Source organism: Corylus avellana, chromosome ca1 (assembly GCF_901000735.1).
Source record: "Corylus avellana chromosome ca1, CavTom2PMs-1.0".
NCBI classification, from domain to species: Eukaryota; Viridiplantae; Streptophyta; class Magnoliopsida; order Fagales; family Betulaceae; genus Corylus; species Corylus avellana.
In genome coordinates, this window is record NC_081541.1 from 28,055,238 (window position 1) to 28,076,076 (window position 20,839).

The 20,839-nt window shown below is 35.8% G+C and overlaps 2 protein-coding genes and 1 pseudogene across 3 annotated transcripts; 1 reads left to right on the forward strand and 2 right to left on the reverse strand.

Annotated features, from left to right (window-relative positions):
* Positions 1–2,654: 2,654 nt before the first annotated feature.
* Positions 2,655–4,317, forward strand: LOC132168795 (F-box/LRR-repeat protein At4g14103-like). The gene is made up of 3 exons (XM_059579849.1): positions 2,655–3,818; positions 3,905–4,131; positions 4,238–4,317. Exons 1-3 carry the CDS (start codon positions 2,655–2,657, stop codon positions 4,254–4,256), a joined length of 1,410 nt encoding a protein of 469 aa, XP_059435832.1. The 3' UTR covers positions 4,257–4,317.
* Positions 4,318–5,189: 872 nt separating this feature from the next.
* LOC132167124 (mitochondrial Rho GTPase 1-like) lies at positions 5,190–7,203 on the reverse strand (annotated as a pseudogene).
* A 5,723-nt stretch (positions 7,204–12,926) lies between these two features.
* On the reverse strand, positions 12,927–18,982 carry LOC132176463 (serine/threonine-protein kinase SRK2E). Of its 2 annotated transcripts, none has more exons than XM_059588681.1 (9): positions 18,335–18,982; positions 16,481–16,555; positions 16,297–16,398; positions 16,159–16,212; positions 15,972–16,064; positions 15,558–15,650; positions 14,520–14,624; positions 14,343–14,441; positions 12,927–13,545 (listed from the first exon to the last, which is right to left on the reverse strand). In XM_059588681.1, the coding sequence occupies exons 1-9, from the start codon at positions 18,509–18,511 to the stop codon at positions 13,252–13,254; spliced, it is 1,092 nt and encodes a 363-aa protein (XP_059444664.1). In that variant the 5' UTR covers positions 18,512–18,982; the 3' UTR covers positions 12,927–13,251. The 2 variants fall into 2 exon arrangements, with proteins under 2 accessions (XP_059444664.1, XP_059444673.1); XM_059588690.1 differs by having other exon boundaries at positions 18,343–18,477.
* Positions 18,983–20,839: the final 1,857 nt, after the last annotated feature.

Sequence of the window (20,839 nt, forward strand, 5' to 3'; positions counted from 1 at the left end):
ATCCTTAACAAAAAAACAAGAAGGGTGAAATTCCATGAAAGCATTATCATCCAAAGTAAATTTTTGAACAGATAATAAATTTTTGGTAATTTTTGGAACGTGTAAAACATGACGTAAAATAAAATTAGGTTGAGAGAGCATAGAAGTGCCAATATTTTTTATGGCAAGTCGAGTACCATTGCCCACTTGGATTTGGTCGGGGCCATCATATTCCTTCGATTGAAGGTTCAATTGATTTGGATCGGAGGTGATATGGTGAGTAGAACTAGCGTCGGGATACTAATTGAGGTCCCGAGAATAAGATGATGCAGCCGCGTATGCCATCAAACTTGGGCTAGCAGCCTGGTAGGCTTGATGAAAACGATGATAGCAATTAAGGGTTGAATGGCCCATTTTTCCATAAACTTGGCAAGTGGGTCTAGAGCCCACTTGTGGGCTGGATCTTAGAGGGCCCATGGTAGTATTTGGGCTATAATTAGAAGAGTGACCCGTAGATCCTCCCTGATTTCTAGAAGCGGAGGCGTGGAGCTGATGTGCATGCCCCCATGAACAGAAAGCCTTGGCCGAAGGAGTGGTGGAAGCTTCTGTGATTGTCACGGCCTCTGTGGGGATTGGGGCTCCGAGCGGTTATCTTGGCTGTTGGGAACAGGGAGTCGTTTTGATGATGCTAGGCGAGTCGAGATTCATGGCAAGGAGATGCCCAAACAAAGTATCCATGGATAGAGGCTCTACACGCGTGGTTACTGAGGTCACAAAAGGGTCGTATTCTGGACCCAGACCGCTGAGCAGGTGGGCTATGAACTCGGAATCTTTGATGGGATGGCCAGCGGTGGCAAGAGTAGTGGCAATTTGTTTTATTTTTTGGAAATAGTCGGAAACACTTAGGTTTCCCTTCTTGGCTGTGGTAAGTTGAAGATGGAGGTTCAATGTGCTTGCTTGAGACTCGGATGTGAAAGTCTGATCAAGCGTCTTTCACAATTCTTGGGCAGTTTTGCAACCAAGAACTTGAGGAAGCATGTCATCAGATATGAAGGACGTGAGCATACTGAGGATCAATTAATCCTAGCGAAGCCACCATAGAGTATTTGGGTCAGTGGAGACAGTGAGAGTGCGGTTAGGAGAGGGGGAGACTTGTGGGCTTGGTGGGGTGTTGGTACCATCAATGAAGCCATAGAGGTCGTGGCCTTTGAGAAAGGGCTCCACAAGGCCATGCCAGGTCATATAGTTGCTTTTGGTGAGTTTGGAGATGGATTGGGCAAAGCTTGAGAGATCGGTTACAGGAATGGGTTGCTGGGTTTGGATGACAGTGGGTGTGGGTGGGTTGGTTTCGATGGATGAGGAAGCCATTGGGGAAATATGCAGCAAGGTGTTTGAGTAAAGGTTTCAATGAAGCAGCAAGGTGTTGTGAGCAAAGGTTTCAATGAAGGACAGGAAAAAAAAGTGGGACGACATGGGTCGCTTGTTTGAGGCTTTAATACCATATAAACTTAGGTAATTCAATGAAATTGTTGATTGATGTTTTTCATTGATGCACTGTGAATTTATACAAGAGTTTGTGTAATTGCAAAGGGAAATATAAATACAAGTTTAATGAGAATGATTTGATTTTCCTTTCTTGGTAATCCCTAGCCGTTGTTTGATCTTTGCCTTATTGAGTGTATAGCCGTTGCTTGAGTTTCCATGCGAGGAGTGGTTTCTTGGCGGTCACGATCTTTCCTTGTTGAAGATGTAGCTGTTGTGGTTGTTTCCTTGTGAGGGCTTGCTATATTGAATAGTGATTGATTCATTATTAAGCCTGATATTTGTTTACTCTTCGGCAAGAGCCTCCTTAGGTGGCCAACAGAGTAATGATGTTGTGCCGACGGTAAAGGTGGCTTGAGCTCAAGTTTTTGGCAGAAAAGTGTAAAAGAAAAATGCGTCGGTATTTGGATCCGGCTTTTATGCGGTAGAAAAATAATCATACCATTATTTTAATTTACAGTCCAGGTAAAAGCTCCCATATTTTCAAGTTAAACGACGTAGCTTTAAAAAGAATTAGCGGGAGATTTCTTGGCCGCCTTGTTGCTTGTCCTCCTCTTCCTTCTTCATGCATCCACTTTCACCTTCTTTCTGCAAATTCTTCATAACCATTTTCATCAAAACAGCGATGAAATCACCCCAAATTAATCAAACAAATATCTTAATATTAAGACCCCACAATTTGGCCCTCAAAAGAGAAATCAATCTAAACAAGAATCACCCTCAACCAAAAGCCCAAAATCACCGATTCACAACAAAACCCACAAAATTCCTTATTAATCGGCTATCACAACCAAAATCACGAAGAGCAACCCAACACAAATTCTCAACAGAAAATACAAATAGAACCGAAATCCAAACTCACCCAAAGCCACCGAAATCAAAATCAAACCCCCAATTCGAAAATCTCAAGAACATAACACTCAAATCATCACCAAATTTGATCCTTCATCACAGAAATCTCAAAACCCACCAACTCATCAAAACTAAATACCAATTTAAAGAAGGAGATAAGTTTTTTATCTTGCTGAAAGACCTCTCTCTCTCTCTCTCCTGGAAGGACGACAAGGTTTTCTTGGGTTGTTCTTGATTGATTAAACCTTTTTTCTCAAATCTGACTTCTTGTTCTTGTATTCATGGAACAACCTACTAAGCAGAAATCTGTGCACGATGCTGATGATGATGGAAGATTCAGCGACCTTCCAGACGAAATTGTTCATCGCATTCTTTCTTTCCTCCGGATGAGGGACCTTTCGAGACTAAGCGTGGTGTCAAGAAGACGCCGAGAGTTATGCATATCAAACCCACATTTGGATTTGAGTAACATCGATTTGATCAATTCCGACGAATCAAGCCGATCTCGGTTCAACAGCTTTGTGGATCGGCTCATCTCTCTCCGCTGGATGCATCGGGTGAAGACGCAAACCTTTCGGCTCCGATGGTCTTTCGTCGGCGGAGACGACGAATACCGGGTGGCGACGTGGTTGCAGCATGCAGTAAACATGGGAGTTGCAAGAATTAACCTTGAACTAGTCCTTGACCTCGGTAAACCCTTTGACTTGCCACATTGTGTTCTGGGTTGTAATTCCCTAAGGCAGCTCAAGGTTGATGCCGGGGATGGATTTGTCAAATTACCCTCTCCTTATTTTGCTGCTACAAATCTGCAGTGGTTAGAATTACGCCCTGTTCGAATCGGCTGCAATGTTAACATTGGAGAATTGCTTTCATCTTTCAAGTCCCTCAAGTGTTTGTGGCTTGATAAAATAAGCGGGACAAAGAGTATGACATTCACCAGCCCGTCTGTTGTATCATTAATACTTTCAAATTATGATGATGAGCTCTGCAATATTAGCATTCTGCAGGAAAAACTCCAGGTTCTTGGTATATCATGGAGTTCAAAATCTGGTGGTAAATCATTGACAATCTCTGCTCCCAATCTCAAAAGGTTTTATTTGGGGGGATCTGCAGTGGATTATTACAATTGTATGAAGGATTTTCCTCATCTGTTCAATGCCGAAATGGGTCTTCTTTCATTTCCTACTCATCAAGCTTCTAGCAAGCACATCTTTGATAAGATTCTTCACAGCATACAAAGGGCCAAATGTCTAACCATAAACGAATGTTTTGTTGAGGTTTTACTTGAGCAGGGCTGCTTGCCATTTTTATTTGATAATTTAGAGCATTTAACTGTGAGAAGAAGTTCAAGAGGTGTCCAAGTACTACCATTGTGCTCGCTTCTTAGAGGAATAATTAAGCTAAAGCATCTCACCGTATCATGTTTAACTCGGGACTTTGCTAATGTAAGCTAAAGAGCACTCACTATATATGCTTTTCAACACTATTTTGATAAATTGTCCATCTTTAAACTTTTTTGTTCTTTTGACAGGTGACAAACTCAATGCCTTCAAGAGAGTTTTCATTTAAGATGGGATATTGGGAATCTCAAGACCTCATGTTTACTCGGCAATTGAAAAAAGTAACTATGGTGCTTTTCGATAAAGAGGATGAAGTGGAACTAATCAAGTATTTGCTCAAGAATGCAGAGGAATTGGAAGTGATGGAAATTTTGTATACATCACCGGTGTCATCAGATTTAATTACTGAGATAAGAAGGTACAAGAAACCTTCAACAAAGTTGCATCTATGTTCAACAATATCATACAATAAACTGCGTTGTGTTCATCCTGATCATGATATTTAATTTCCCATGATGTTTAAGATATGATCAGAGAGGGTGATGGACTCCAGCAGAATATATTGGTTCTACTCTGTTTGTTATGTTGTATCATTTCAATAAGTACATGCGGTTCGACTTATTCAAGTTTACAATTTGAAACTATTTTGCTATCTTAGACTGATCACATTTGTCCTTGCATTTGGATTTTGAATCTGCCCCTCAATCGAAGTGGGATAGGAAGAACACAGAGATTGTTAGACATGAGAGGGGCTTGGTGAAGATGTCTTCTTTTTTATCTTTACTTGAAATAAACCGAATCAATAATGTCTTGGAAGTCACTTTATCCCGAACGAAATGAGAATCTATCTCAATGTGTTTGGTGCGTGCATGGAACATGGGATTAGCAGCAGTGAGATAAGCAGCCTCGAGATTATCACACCATAAAATAGGTGGTTTGGACAAGAAACACCCAATTTTTTCAGAAGTGCCTGAAGGCATTGAAGCTCAACGGTGGTGTTGGCCAAGGCTTGGTATTAGGCCTTGATGCACGGTGGCTGAGTAATTTTTTTTTCTACCATTAAAAACGACTATCAGTAACGACCAAAATTTCGTTAATAGTCTCTTATTAGTGTCAACTTTTGAGAGTCGGCGCTGGTAAGCAATTATCGGCTTCGACTTTTGGGTCGCCGCAAATATTGTTGTCGCTAATCACCATTTTTTCTTGTAGTGAGAGTGTTTGCCTCTCTTTGTATTTTTCGTGTACATGGGCTTTTCTTTTCTCTTTCAATAAATTATTATTATGCATCAAAAAATTCTTGTTATGATGTCGCATTTTATTTGTTTAATCTCTTGGCAAGAGCCTCCTAGGCAGCCAACAAAGTAATGATGTTGTGCCGACCGTAAAGGTGTCTTATCCTAGCTAGAGACTTAATCATCAGGACTATCAAAGTAAATTTCTTCATTAAAGTGTGAAACATTAAACTTTGATAAAATAAAAAACTAAAAAGACATTGTCTACTGCCTTGGAGGCAAGGAAATCTCTGAGAAAAAGAACTATGGGGTGCTGTGCTCTGCGGCAACTCTCCCTGCAGCTTCAGTTTTAGCAATGCTCAAATGAGGGTTTTCTGCAGCACTTACAATCCTATGAAATACATGATTGAGATTACCCAGCTTCGTGCTGATAGGTATGGGAGCCTCTATTCCCATGCGCCGACTAACCAAATCATAATTTTGTTTGGCCATGGGAAACAAGCCCAGATCATATTTAGCTGCCACAATAAGGCAAGGAACCTCAAAGCCAGTATCTTTACCTTGACTAGCAACTTTTTCCAGAAACTCAGTTGCGCTCTCCCATGAGAAAGCATTAGAACTGTCATGAACAAACACCGCTACGTCAAAAGCAGCCAAAGATTCTTTATCAAGCAACACTTTTCTCACTCTTTCTTCAGGTATCTCTCTCAACACAAGGGTCTTTTTTGCTCCACAAGGTTCATCTACAACGTTCACTGCATAATGATTTTCAATTGTTGAAGCATATTTATCAGAAAAACGCCTTCCAACAAAATAATTCAACAATGCAGACTTTCCAGCCTTCTTGGCCCCAAAAACAACACACTAGAAAACATTTCTGTCAGTCTGTTGCTTGCTGCAAGCCAAATGCCTTTCTCTAGTGAGACGAAATGCAGAAGAAGGATCACCAGGATAATCAAGGCATTTCATATTCTCTATACTCAAAGCTGGGTCTACAAGTGTCATAAGCGCCCACATTGACAAAAGCCCATCAACAGACAACGCTCCATATACTTTCTGTACAGCACCCGCGTATTGCTCTGTCTCCCAAGGACTTTCTGCAGCAGTAGAAAATACATGGTCAATTGCATGAGGTCCCAGCTCCCCATCACCCGCCACACTTACAATGATTCCCCTCAGGAACTCAATGGCTTCATTTGTCAGCTCCACACTCTGATCAGGAGCTCGTTTGAATGATGATGATGGGATGAGATCCTCTGCAAGTTTGATATCATTATTGTATCCAAACTTTCTTAGAACAGTCCAAATTATCTGAGGATGCCCCTTTTGTAAGAATAGTACATGAAGATATAGGAAGCCCATCAAAGTAAGTCCACGTTTATCAACTCCTTCAGGCACTTGTTCTGCCACAATTCTCTTAATACTCACAATTTCAGAAGGTTTAAATTCAGCATCAAACACTTTGATCTGAAAACCATTCAACTCTGCATCACTGAGGGCACCATCCCCGTCATGGTCACAAAGAATAAAAATCCGCTTCAAGGCTCGACGACATCTGGGCATCAATGCTCTGTTATCAAATAGTGGACCTTTTGGATGAAGCACAGCTGATTGTGCATGATAGAAAGCTTCTGGGGTATGAATTTGTTCAAGTGCTGAACATTCCATGCTTGTTCCAATCTGCTGAAATTGACCCATTGTTGGTGACATCATCTTCTCCATGCTTACCTTCTGATTCGAATCTCTCAAATCCAGCTTACAACCAACCAATACAACCGGGGCTGTCACCTCTAGTTTACAAAGTTTTGGGAGCCAGAAAATACTCAATCGGTCAAGTGTTGTAGGATCATCACACGCGTAAGTGACCACAACTGCATCAGCCCGCTTCAATTCTTCGGCAACTTTAGAATCATCCACCACACGAGACGAAGTGTCGATGATTGTGATGGGCACACAGTCGGGGGAGGAATCCTCGGGTCTAATCGTCGTTGGTGGCAACACCGGCTGCACATTTGTTGGGAAGTTCTGTCCCGTCGCCGTCATAATCAGGCTCGATTTTCCGGTGCCTCGGTCCCCAATGACCACGATTCTTATTGAAGCTTTCGCCATTGAAGACGTTGAATATTTTCTTTTCGCCATCGGAAAGAAAGTTGCAGCCTTGTGATTCTGTGGCTCTTTATAATGTAAAAGAAGGGGTGAATGAAAAAGAAATCCCAAGGAATTACGAGTGTTGGAGCAGCGGCGCAGGAACAAGGTTGTTCGGCAGAGGAAGAGGCAGCGTCGATTGGCGTAGAAGAGGGAGATTTTGTCGATATGTTAAAGCTAGAAATGTTTTAGTCTTTTATAGAGGTTTAGGTTTTGGACAGCCCACCGCCTTGACCTTCACGTATGTTTTGGTCTTTCAATGAAAGGACGAAATACTCCCTTAAATCGTGGGGCCCACCTTGCTTGCACCAAATTTTTTTTTCCTTTTGGGTAAAGTCCACTTAATTCCCTCAAATTACCACCTGAATTATAATCTACCCTCAAACTATCAATTACGATAATTTACCCCACAAACTATCAAAACAATGACAATGTACCTATCAATGCTAACAAAATGACAAAATTACCTATATAGAAGTTTTAATAAGATAAAAATACCCTTAAAATTTTGAAAAAAAAAATTAAATTTTAATATTTTTGTTTTTTATTTTAGTAAGGGTAATTTCGTCATTTTGTTAAAATTTGGGATACATTGTCATTATTTTGGTAGTTTGGGAGTAAATTGCCGTATTAATTTGGAGGGTAAATTATCATTGGAGTGGTAGTTTGAGGGGATTAAGGGTGGGTTTGGGAGTGCATTTTAAAAAAAATAATCTGCGATTTTAAACCAAATTGCTATTTAAGGATGTTTGGGATTGCGATTTTAAAAAAATTTACGATTTTCATAAGTTGGTTAGAGGGCGTCTATTTGAAAAAATGCAAATTTAAAACAAAATCACGATTTCTATTAAAAAGATATTTGGCGCAATAGTTATTTTTTTTGGGGTGGGAATAAAAAAAAAAATCAAGAATATCCACTTAAAATATATTAAAACCCTTATTTTCTCTTCTTTTTCGTCATTCTCTCTGTCTCGTTCATCATTTCTCTGCCCTGCAGCAGTGTGCGTCGCTGTTGTCCATCTCTCTGCCCCTATATCAGGTAAGAATCTCACCTTAATATTTTCTTTTTCTCCATATAACTTCTTTGCTTTTGTAAAACTTTCCACTGTTCGGAGTTTGGTGTTGTTTTATGCGGTTTGTATGATTACTGTGCCTTTTTATATATTCATTTATGTTCTTCGGCCATTTCCGCGGAGTAAAGTTGTGATTTTTTTTTCAAAATTTTATTTAAATTATCGTGCATGCATAGTGATCTGCAATCCATCACAAGATAGCCCGATCAATTTGTGAGCTGTAAACAATGCTTTATTATTTATGTTTTAGGCTAATTTTTAATACCCTTTAAGTTTTTTTTTTGTGATTTATCAAGTACGAATTTAAATTATTGGTGAATTATGTAACAGTTAAATTTGATAAATATTATTAGTTTAAGTTGATGGATTGTTCTTCTATTTTTTATTATATGTATGTTTGGAATATGTTTCAAGAAAAAAAAATACAAAAACCAAAAAAAAAAGGTATAGAAACAAGTAATATAGCAATATATAATTGCTAAGTAGAAAACTCAAAGTTAATGTCAAATTATGAGTCATACTTTTGTTTGCATAGGTGTTAAAAATGGAAGCTTATAAACAATGTTAGTTATTTAACTGTTATAAAGAAATGTCCTTATTGATAATTTGATCATAAAACGGCAATTATATGCTAATGTTATCTAAACATTCAATTGACAAAAAAAATACTTTTTAGCATGTTTTACTAAACACCTATATGATTTTAAAATGTAGCAATTTTAAAAACACAATTTTTAAAATCGCACTTATTAAAATTGCACTTTCAAATGGGCCTTAAGTGGATTTTATCCTTCTCTTTTTGTGACTGGTCTTCCTCCTAGCTAGCCACGTATTAAGAGTCAAAACTCCGATTTGTGGGCCCACTGGTCTTTTCCTTTTCTTTTATTCCTTTTCGTTGCTTTTCTCTTGCTTTTGTCTTCTTGTGTGCAATTGAGGATTTGGTCTTTTCTTGCGCAACAAGCCACATATTATGTAATTAGATTTGTTCTTAAAAAAATAAAATTGTCTTTCAAATATTAATATAAAGACTTGATACTATTCAGTTCCATATTATAAAACACTCCTCCAAAATTGAGTCTCACTCCCACTAGGGGTGTCAGTACGGTTATGGTTAGTGATTATTAGCAATAATCGCTAACCGTAACCGTCTTAACGGTTAGTAGATTTCACTAATTGCAACTGCTAACCGCTTTAGCTACTAACTACCGGTTAGTGGTTAGTGAAATAGGCAACCGCGCTAACCGGTTTTTCAAAATTGAGCTTTTTTTTTGGCTTTTTTTGTGTGTTTTTAGGCTTTTTTATTATTGTAGCATTTTTTACCCTCTCTTTTTTTTGTGTGTGTATTTTTAGTGTCTTCTTAGGCCCAATTGCTATGAAAATAGCCCATATTAAAAAATCAAAAATATATGACCCAAAATTTACATTTATTTGTACTTAAAAATAAAAAAAATAAAAAAAATTCCTTAAATATTAAATCATAACTGGTTAACTTAAAAAAAATCAAAAAAATCAAAAAATCCACACAACATTTAAAAAAAGTTCAAAAACAACTGTCACAACACATAAAAAAAATATCAAAAAAGTTCAACACAACATATAAAAGAAGTTCAAATAAAACATATGATTATATGTCATATTATATATGACTATATGTATTATTTGTTATTATATAATCATATGATTTAATGATCAAGTTATCTTGTGATATAATCATATCAATTATAGTAATAATATTACTAAAATTAGAATAATAATACATTAATACTTCAATTGTGTTTTTAAGAATTACTTAATTTGATATTATACGAATTATATTATCATTGTACATTAATCATATAATTCACTTGAATAAAGTATTTAAAAAAAAAAAAAATCAACACAACATTTAAAAAAAGTTCAAACACAACTGTCACAACACATAAAAAAAATATAAAAAAAGTTCAACACAACATATAAAAGAAGTTCAAATAAGACACATGATATATATGATTATATGTCATATTATATATGACTATATGTATTATTTGTTATTATATAATCATATGATTTAATGATCAATTCATCATGTGATATAATCATATCAATTATAGTGATAATATTACTAAAATTAGAATTATAATACATTAATACTTGAATTGTATTTATAAGTAACACATTGTTTAATCCAATATCAATTACATAATTTGATATTATACGAATTACATTATCATTGTACATTAATAATATAATTCACTTGAATAGAGTATTTGAATTGTCATTGAATCATATGATTAATTATTGATATTATACATTTATATTATTCATATGCATATATGTATAATTATAATTTATAACATATATAGACTTATAAGTTTATAATATATATTGGAACTAAATCTCTAGGTACTAAATTGTTATATTAGTATGAATTGGTATACTTATGACTTATGTCATATTATATATGTATAATTTATTATTATATAATCATATAAATTAGAATGATAATACATTATTACTTCAATTGTGGTTATAAGTAACACATTATTGAATCTAATGCCAATTATTTAATTTGATATTATACAAATCACATTATCATTGTACATTAATAATATGATTAACTTGAATAAAATATTTGAATTATCATTGAATCATATGATTAAGTATTGATATTATACATTTATATTATTCATATGCATATATGTATAATTATAATTTATAATATATATAGACTTATAAGTTTATAACATACATTGAAACTAAATCTCTAGGTACTTAATTGTTGTATTAGTATGAATTGGTATACTTATGAGTTATGTCATATTATATATGTATAATTTGTTATTATATAATCAAATGATTTAATGATCAATTGATCATGTGATATAATCATATAAATTATAGTGAAAATATATTAATACTCAAATTGTGATTTAATTATCTAAAAAAATATTGTGATTTAATGATTATATGTATAAATATTATTATAATTATAATTATAAAAATATATTATATAAAAAGGCTTAGCAGTTACGGTTAGTAATCCCAATAACTTCTAACTGCTAGGCGGTTATAGCGGTTAGGCGGTTAATACGGTTAAGCAGTTAAGCGGTTAAGCGATTAGCAGTTATAGGGATTAGCAGTTAGCTGGCGGTTAGAAACCGCCTACATTGACACCCCTAACTCCCACACATTTTTATTTCTCTTCCTATGTCTTTTGGGTTCACTTTCTCGATCTCTTGGCTTTACTTCACATGTTTTCTTATTTTCTTTTGGTAAAATTCTTTCAAAATTCCTACAAAATGTAATTTCTTGCATTCATATATATCAAATTAAGTTTAAGATTAATAACTAAACAATATTCCACAGCTAAATATAAAATGCAAGGATTAGAGTAAATCAATCAGAGTATGACAATGCTTATCTTGATAGAGAAAATAAGCACTTTTAAGTTATTATTAGTACATCATTTAGACCTCAAGTGATGCCTAAATCATCCGCGGTTAATCACCCACTTAAGATGTTATGTTTGTTTCGTTCATATCATATCATTGCCACTAAGTCTTCTTCCTCTCCTCCTTTTTTTTATTTTATTTTATTTTATTTTTTATTATTTTTGTGTGTTTTGGTGAGTGCATTTGATGAGTTATCTTGTGTGTATTACTGTGTATTATATGACTATATCAATGTAATTGTGCTTCAATAAAGGTTCTCTTATTTTCAAGTCTTTCCCTACTCCAAAGATCATGCTTGATAATATATTTGTAATTATTTGTTGAGGAATAAACAAAGGTCAATGTTATTTTCTTTATATTTTAGGTTTCTGCCTCCAACAAGACTATATTATGACATGGATTTTCCTAATCTAAGTATTTTTTAGATAGATCCACCAAAATCAATTAATTAATTTTTTTTTACCTCTTAAAAAGTTTAGTTTCGCCTCCACACCAACAATTCTAGTTCCACCCCTGATCAAGAGGCTAACCATAGTTGATATTTGCTCAAAAATGAGAGTATTGTTTATGGTCATGTAAAATGTGGGGTATGAATTATGCCCTTAAGAGATTATTTATTTGAATGTGTTAGTGCGTGTAAATGCCTACTTGATGTCTCTCTTTTGATGAGTTTCTTCAAGAATATTGTAAGTCTATTGAGGGACTTGATGAGTTTCTTCAAGAATACTGCAAGTCTATTGAGGGACTTGGTATGAGATAAGGTATCATCATTTTATGTTTTAGTAAGTTCATTATGAGATTTTCGTTATAATTTTAAAAAGAAAAAAGTACACATACTTCTCTCAAACTATCACTCCATTATCAATGTCTCCCTCCTCCGAAAACTATTAAATGTGTCAATGTATCCCCTTAACTACCAACAAATGTCAAAGTCTCCCCCTAAAACGACAAAAATGACAAAATTCCAATTACAACCTTTTATGGCCATCCAATAACCCTATTGGCCAGCCTCTCAAACTCTTTTTTTTGATAGTCATGCAACATCAATGCATGTTACCAACTTAGTTGTCGCTAATGCCCTTGGTAATGCAACATCAATGCGTGTTACCAACTTAGTTGTCGCTAATACCCTTAGTAATACTAGATCAGATTATGACTCAACAAACTTGAGAGAGCGTATGTTATTTCCCACCATCTAAACCCATCTTGTTATTGATTCCGAACAAATATATGCTACGATAGTCATGCTCAAGTAGATTAACCACTCTCGTCGCCTGCCTTTTGGCTTAGAAAGAAAAAATGCAAGCCACTTAACCTCGGAGAGAAAAATAATTAGCCAATCACCCAATAAACACAAATAAAAAAGCATGAGTTGACACATGTAGCCAGCCAAAGCGACAAACATGACAATTATAGTGTTACAACGGGCAATACATATTTCACTTTCCGAAGACTAAAAATACAGATCAATACAGTAGCACATCGCTAGAACAGATAGGAGCGAAAAGAACAAATCCTCAATGACATTTACAAATTTTAAACCCAGGATTTTTCATTGCAGAGAAAAGGAAAAAGCTTTTCCTCTAATCTTGCACACCCCCAACAAACAAAACCCAGTAGATGGGTTTAAGCAACTCTTGGCAGGCAATAGTCAGGATTACATTGCATAGACTATCTCTCCGCTGCTATCAATGTCAAGGTCAGGATCACTTTCCAGGTCCTCCTCCATGTCACCATCAATGTCCAAGCTGCCAGTCAGATACTGGTTGAGGCTGTGACTCCCTGCTGCAGGAATGGTAGCCTCAGCAATTATCCGCATGATTTCATCATTACTTTGCATGGGTTGATCAGGCTCTTCAAATTGAGTGTTCATTGTTCTTTCATCCATGAGATCTGCTGGAAGGTTCCTCAAAAACCACTCATGGTTCCTTATCTCAGGAATGGTTATCCTCTGTTGCCAAGTGAATTCATGGGAATGCAAATTAGGAAGTTAATAATATGTTACGAACCTAAGTTCGAAACTGGATAAATTAGGTTATAAGGGAACTTAGACCTTAGATTCTAAGGGAACTTAGACCGTTCATACACAAGGTTTGGGATTAATTATTTTCATACCTTTATTCAACCCCTTTAAATAAAGGATTCATTACATATTACATAAAAGAGTTAGGGTTGAGTCAGTAGCTCTTATTGGAATATATAAATTAGGGCTCAATAGACTCTTAATGAAATAATATCATAACCCTAATACAGCTAGGGTTAGCTGACTTATGCTAAAATAATATAAACTTAATACATAAACCTAATATGGTAACATAATATCTCTTCTCAAGCCTTAATCAGACTAGGGAAAGCAAGGTAAGATCAACCAAAAAAAACTATCAGGAAAGCAGCCTATTCTTCCACATAATTTGTAGATGAGACAAGCCTAGCAAAACCCACTCCCCCTCCTCCATCCTGCTCTCCCCATATGCATATATACAAAAGCTTTTAGAGCAGCTTTTCCTCAAATCTTGGGAGAAGAAAAAACTTAATTCTTAGAGATCTCATTGTAATATTGAAACTGCATGGCTTATTCGTGGTTATATTCTCTTGATTAATATCTAATTACTCTCAAAGCTTATTCTTGGAGATCTAAGATTTTCCTCTAATCTTCCAATACCCAAACAGGACATGGTGTCCCTCTAATCTCACAGAATGTAAGATATACAATAGATGCACACAAACTCATGTACTTGGTGAACTCACCTTTGCTGGGTCAGCTACAAATATCCTTGAGATCAAATGGCGACACTCCGGAGATATATGAACGTAGTCAGGAATTGAGTACTGGACATTCAAAATCCGCTGCAAACACATTCAATTATTTAGTCAAGCATTTCAGGGGAGTAAAACATTCACTTATAATTAGGTCCAGTAGATTACCTGAATTGTTTTGCGGAAGTTTTTTGGCTCCGCCAAATCCTCGAAAGGGTAGGCGCCCACCAACATGACATATAAGGTCACCCCACAAGACCACACGTCTGCAATCTATTTTTATTTAAGCAGCAAATTAGTTAATATATTAAATTGATAGTTTGAACACATGAGAATGTAGGATAAAAATTATATACTTCATTCAATTTTATTATAGCACATTACTTTATCATTTTACTTTAACCACACCATGAGCCCCCACCCCTGGGGACAGCAGAAACTATATATTGAGCAAATATGCAAATCAATCAGCAAATTTGAGGAAAACAATTCCAAAGCAAAGTGATTTATTTCTTTTCGGGTTAAGGTTATTTGTTAATGAGTGTTTGCATGTAACTTGGGATGGGAATTAAAAAAATCGGATTACTTCCCTAAATGTGTGGCTGCATTAGAGAGTGAAAAAGTAGAAATTTAGAAAGCCTAATATAGTCTGCTTTGTTACTTAACAATCAAAAACACTTTTTTGGAAAGAAAAATGCAGTTCATTGCCAACACAAAGGCCAAAATCCATCTGAAAGATGGCTAATAACCAATAAAATCTTCTCCAAGGTGAACCTAGTTGTAATCTCTATAAATGCAAGCGGAGATGTCATGGCTTTCAGAGTAGGAATTCGATCCTATATCAATAAATCTGATTATAGAGTGGTTTAAGTAACTCAAAACTTTGAATTTACTAATGGTGAAGACTGAGATAAAAACAGGTTAACCTTGTGCTATCATTGTAGCATGATGCAAAGATGTATGGTTGCAGAAACCAACATGCAAGTTGTTGTAAGCTGAGATAATAGTAATAATAACAATGCAAATTTGGATAATTTATGATATTGAAATTATAAAGCTTCATAAATGATTGCATTCGGAAAGAACTAGAGATACCTAACAAAAAATATAATAATAGAACATTGAGAGCATTAAAAATTTTAGTTGGACAGAAATGAATTCCACAGTTTAAAGAGACTGATTCGTGTCCATAGAAAAAAATATTACCTTGCCATCATATTCTTTCTTAAGCAACACTTCAGGGGCAATATATGCAGGTGTGCCAACAGTTGATTTTGGTTGTGAATGCAGCACCGAAGACTGAGAAAATAAGATGAGTGTAAGTAGTGGATATTGACAACCAATGATGGAATAAACAAAAAAAGAGATACTACCAAAAACAATGCTATGCACTTAACCAATACATTGTAAAAAAAGAGGCAAATATATTTTAATGACTTACTTAAAAAGGAAAATACCACAAGAAATGCCTATCAACACACATATAAACATTCAAGCTACCAGCCTATGGTGTATATCTGGAAGCACGTCCAGTTTCAAACGCAACAAGCACTTTCCAGTAATAAACAGGCACCAGCGTTGTATAAGATATGGGTAAAAACAATAAAAGAAAATTACTACCTTGGAGTACCCAAAATCACAAATCTTTAAACGAGGAGCCGGACTTCCATCCAACAATGTGTTCTCTAATTTCAAGTCACGATGGCATACTTGCTTCATAAGAGATACAGAGAAGGAAATCCAACTCAGACATATAGTGGTATCTTTTTAAGGCATAAACGACCAATAGAAAACTTAATTCACATACCATTGCATGACAGTAGCTAACTCCTGATATTAGTTGCTGGAAGAAGTAGCGTGCCTGCAACACAACAGAAGGGTATGTATATTAAAAGATAAATACAGTGGCATCATCAACAACGAAATCAAAACATTGGATAAGAACCTCATCCTCACTGAACCGGCCGGCATTGCATATCCGTTCAAAGAGTTCCCCTCCAGATGCATATTCCATCACAATAGCTAGATGTGTCGGTGTCAATATGACCTATAGTGACATGATAATGTCACTAAATTTCAGGATAGTCCCTATGGAGGAAAATAGGGTAAAACACCAGGATCCAACATACCTCTTTGAATCTGACAATGTTGGGATGCCTCAATGACCTGTGGTTTATAATTTCCCTTTGTACATTCTCATCTATCTATTGACACAATATAAACGTTGGGTAAACAACAATACAAAACAGGGATCCACAAAAGAACAAGAGGTCCAAGACGCCCAGCATGACAAGTCCCTATCTTTGCAAAGCATATTAAGATGGTTTGTAGCCTATACAAACGGGACTGACTGAGAGTTTCAACCAGCAGTCTAATAAAAGGATAGAAATATGGCCTCAGTTTCCATGATAATATAAACAATAAGATCTTGACCAATCACATTCCTACTGTATGTACTATTAACGAGATTAGTTTTAAAAGTTCATCAATCATTTAAGGGAAAACTTCACTTAACCCCCTCAACTTTCATCGATTTTGCAATCGCTCCCCTAAAGTTAAGAAACTCTCAATTTAGTGTATCCAATTTTAAAAAGTTTGTAATACCCCTTTAAAAAAAAATGCTAGTGTTGGGTCTGGTGAGTTTGATGACCCACCTTGGGACCCACGGCCGTGGGTCACCTGACCTACATTGGGTCACAAGTGACCCACAGCTTGTGTAGGCTTTTTTTTTAATATATATATATATATATGGTAATTTTGTAATTTTATAAATTTTACAGAGGTAACTTCACTCCTTTGTCGTCTGATTTTATCTCAAACCTAACGGGAGGGGTGACATTGCAAATCTTTTAAATTTTGAAACACTAAATTAAAAGTTTTTGAACTTTAGGAAGGGTGATTGCAAAAACGATTAAAGTTCAGACAAGTTGAGTAAAGTTTCCCCATCTTTTAATTAAAAAAGTAATGCTCAAATCAGATGGTTGAAACTTCCAAGAGTGATTTACAGAAGAATATAGGTATGAGATGGTTAAGACTCATCAAATGCAAGGAAAAATTAATCCATTTATCTCACTAAACAAGATCAGTTTGAAGTTCCTTGACGTTAAATAATTTGGACAGGACTGCTCAATAGGGAAACACATTGAACTGTAATGGGGTCATAATTTAAGCGACCTTGTACAACACTGTCTAAGTAGGTTTACCGAGTTGAAACTCAAGAATAAGGTACTGGAAATTTTCAAATTGCTTTCTGTTTGATTGTACCAACAGCTCTTTTATTCAGATGTTAGACAACCAATGCTAATTTACAGATATTACGAATACAAAGATAGTTTCTTTTCATCTCATCCATCATAGATGCACCACTAATTTAGAACCCATTAATCTTCAAAACCAAATATTTCATAAACCACTAGAATGCAACCGAAACCAAACTGACATAATTTCAAGGAAAAACAAGTAATTGGAATATAAACCGAAAGCCGCCAATCCTAAAATATGAAGAATCCAATAGCCACACAATTCCCATATACAACCCACCAAAGAAAAAGATTACTTTAACCACCCACAAACAAAAACCCAAGAAATCGGGCACTATACTGAAAGCCCCCCGAGTCACAGACCCTCAAAGAAGAAGAAGAAGAAGAAGAAGAAGAACCCAATAAAGCACTCAATTCTTTCAAAAATAAACACGCACATATCGAATTTTTTTTAAAAAAAATCAAACATCGAATACAAATCTAATTGATCCTCAAGAAAGAAAAACCCAATAATCCACTCAGTTACCATGAGAAAACACATGGAACATAGCTCAAATAAAACTCCCACCACCAAAAGATAAGTAATAGAACAATAGACTGAGAACAAACTTATCCCCAAGCACTAAACACCCAATAAAGCTCTCGAACCCTTAAATTTTATATCAGAAAAATCAAAGCTGAGCTCAAAAAAAAAAAAAAAAAAAGTAATTTTTAGACACTAACCTTCTCACCTCTCTCGATGTACTTAACGGCGACCAGCTCATCAGTCTGCTTGTCCCTCATCAGCCTTGCCACCCCGAAATTTCCCGACCCGATATCTCGCACCAGCTCGTACCGATCACTGTCGTGCATGATCGGCAAGTCCATGCCCGGCCCCACAGTTACGGTCGACCTATCCATCTCTCTCTCTCTCTCTCTCTCTCTCTCTCTCTCTACCCAAACACTTTGTACCCAAAAAGCACCACGCAGAACTAAAGCAGAAGCTGAAGCTCTGTTTGACGCATTATATTATTCTCCCGGGAATGTAAGATATGCAACACCAATGGCTGAGAGAGGCGATCAAAGATCGAGCTGGAAGATGGGCGGTGGAGGTGGTGACGTGGGTGGACGTGAACCGCTGGATTGAAGAGAAGCTGGTGGGTGCAGAAAGAGACTGGGAGAAGGGTTGGAGCCCGTGAAGCTTCACCCACCCCACACCACACCTCACCACACTCGTTGGGTTTCTCAGATTTTTGGAGCTTCACACAGAGAGAGAGAGATGGAAAGGCGGTGACGCAGCTCGTGAACCCCCACTCTCTCTGTCTCTCTCTCTCTCTCTGTCTCTCTGAAACTGGTTTTTAGTGGGAAAGAAAGCGGAGGAGGAGATTTTTTTTTTCATCTGGGTGGACAATCATCTACTTTATCGTCTTAAAGTCAGGGAAATGTAGGTGGAAATGACGGAAACAGCCCGGCACTTTTGGTAGAAAGACAGGAGGTTTTATGGTTTTTGGGGATCCTCCGTGTGCCGTGCTCCTTTACTGACAAGACACGTGGAATGTGGCCACGTGTCAGTCGTATCCTTTTTGAAATAATGGCTACGTCTTGTTTTGCATTGCGTAAAAAAGCAACAGAACAGAGCGCCAACCTGATTTTTTTTTTATTATTATATATTCTGGGGGATGTGAGTCATAGGGAAAAGGGTAGTGCGAAAAAAGTGATGTGAATAATGTGGGCTGGGTGTGGATAAGCTTCACAGGTCACGAGATAGGTTGAATAAAGTTTTCTTTTGGATAATTCCTTGGACAGTTTGCTTACAGTAAATATGAAAATAGAAAACATATAATAATAACTTCTTTCACTCATGAGTCATGGGGGATAAGAAATGGTAGACACATTTTACACTTCTTATTACCAAAGAAAACTTACGAAATAACTTATTAAAAAAAAAAACTTTTTTTTCAACTTTACTCTTACCATAAAAACTCTTTTGTGAGGAGTCATAATGATTTAAGCATCAGAGCTATCTCCCGCTAATTCATTTCGACAAACTCTTTTTGTCTAATTGTTTTCTCTTTTGCACGTGTTGTTCTATCACCAACTGAAAATTGTCTCAACAATATATATATATATATATATATATATATGGTGATGCAAATTTTTTTATGGTTGGATTGTAACAAAGAAGTTTGATGATCCCCGAAAGGACCATAGACGCTCCAATATTGAAGTCAATAAAAGTTTTCGGAGAAAACTAACTAGAGAATAAACCGGTTTGTGTGTTTTTGTCTTTCATTTCCTTCAACTATTCGAGCCATGTTAAGATCTGATATTTTTGGACTCATATCACTATCCAATAGAATGTTACTAGGTTTTAGATCTCTATGTATGATTCGGAACCTTAAATATTGATGAAGATAAAAAAGTCCTTGAGCGATCCCTTCAATAATGCGTGAGCATGTAAGGCTGTAAATGAACATAGCTACCCGTGAGCTCGGCTTTAATAAAGCTTTGCTAGTGTGCGACTCGATTATTAAATGAGCTATTTGTGGACATTAAACTATATTTGATTATTAAACTATGCATACCCCTATAAATCTCGGCTTATTCGTTTAAAGTTTGTGAACATACTCGTATAAGGGCTCAGCCCGCTTATTAGCGCGACTTGTATATATTATATATTTACATATTAATTCATAAATATATGTTAATAAAAATAACTTCTATAGTACATAATTTAATGATAAAAGTTAATCATATGGTCATATCTTAAATAATTTAACCATTAAGTATCGAATGATAATTGAATCATCAATTTGAATTGTTAATCATATGATTGAATGGAGACTTATTTATTATACTTAATCATGTCATTAATTAAAAAAAAAAAAAAGTATTCTGTTTCTTTGATTTTTTTTTTTTAATACTTAAAACAAAATTTAAATAATCTGATACAAGTTGAGCTCGAGCTCGAACAGGGTACCAACCCTGGCCAGCCAAGCTTGGACAATAAAATGGAGCTCGTGTAATTTTTGAAAGCTCTTTAAACTTTCATGAAGTTTTACCATTAATGTAAGTTTTCTTAATAGTCTTCCAAGCATATTCATCTGAAAAATAAAACATACATTGTAAATAGGTCCAAAACCTCCTTCTCCAAGCTTATTCACTACTGAGAAATTATTTGTTGCAGCTGATACACTCTCATAACTAAATAGTAGTAACTCAATATCCTTCTTTCTTTTCTTCATATTA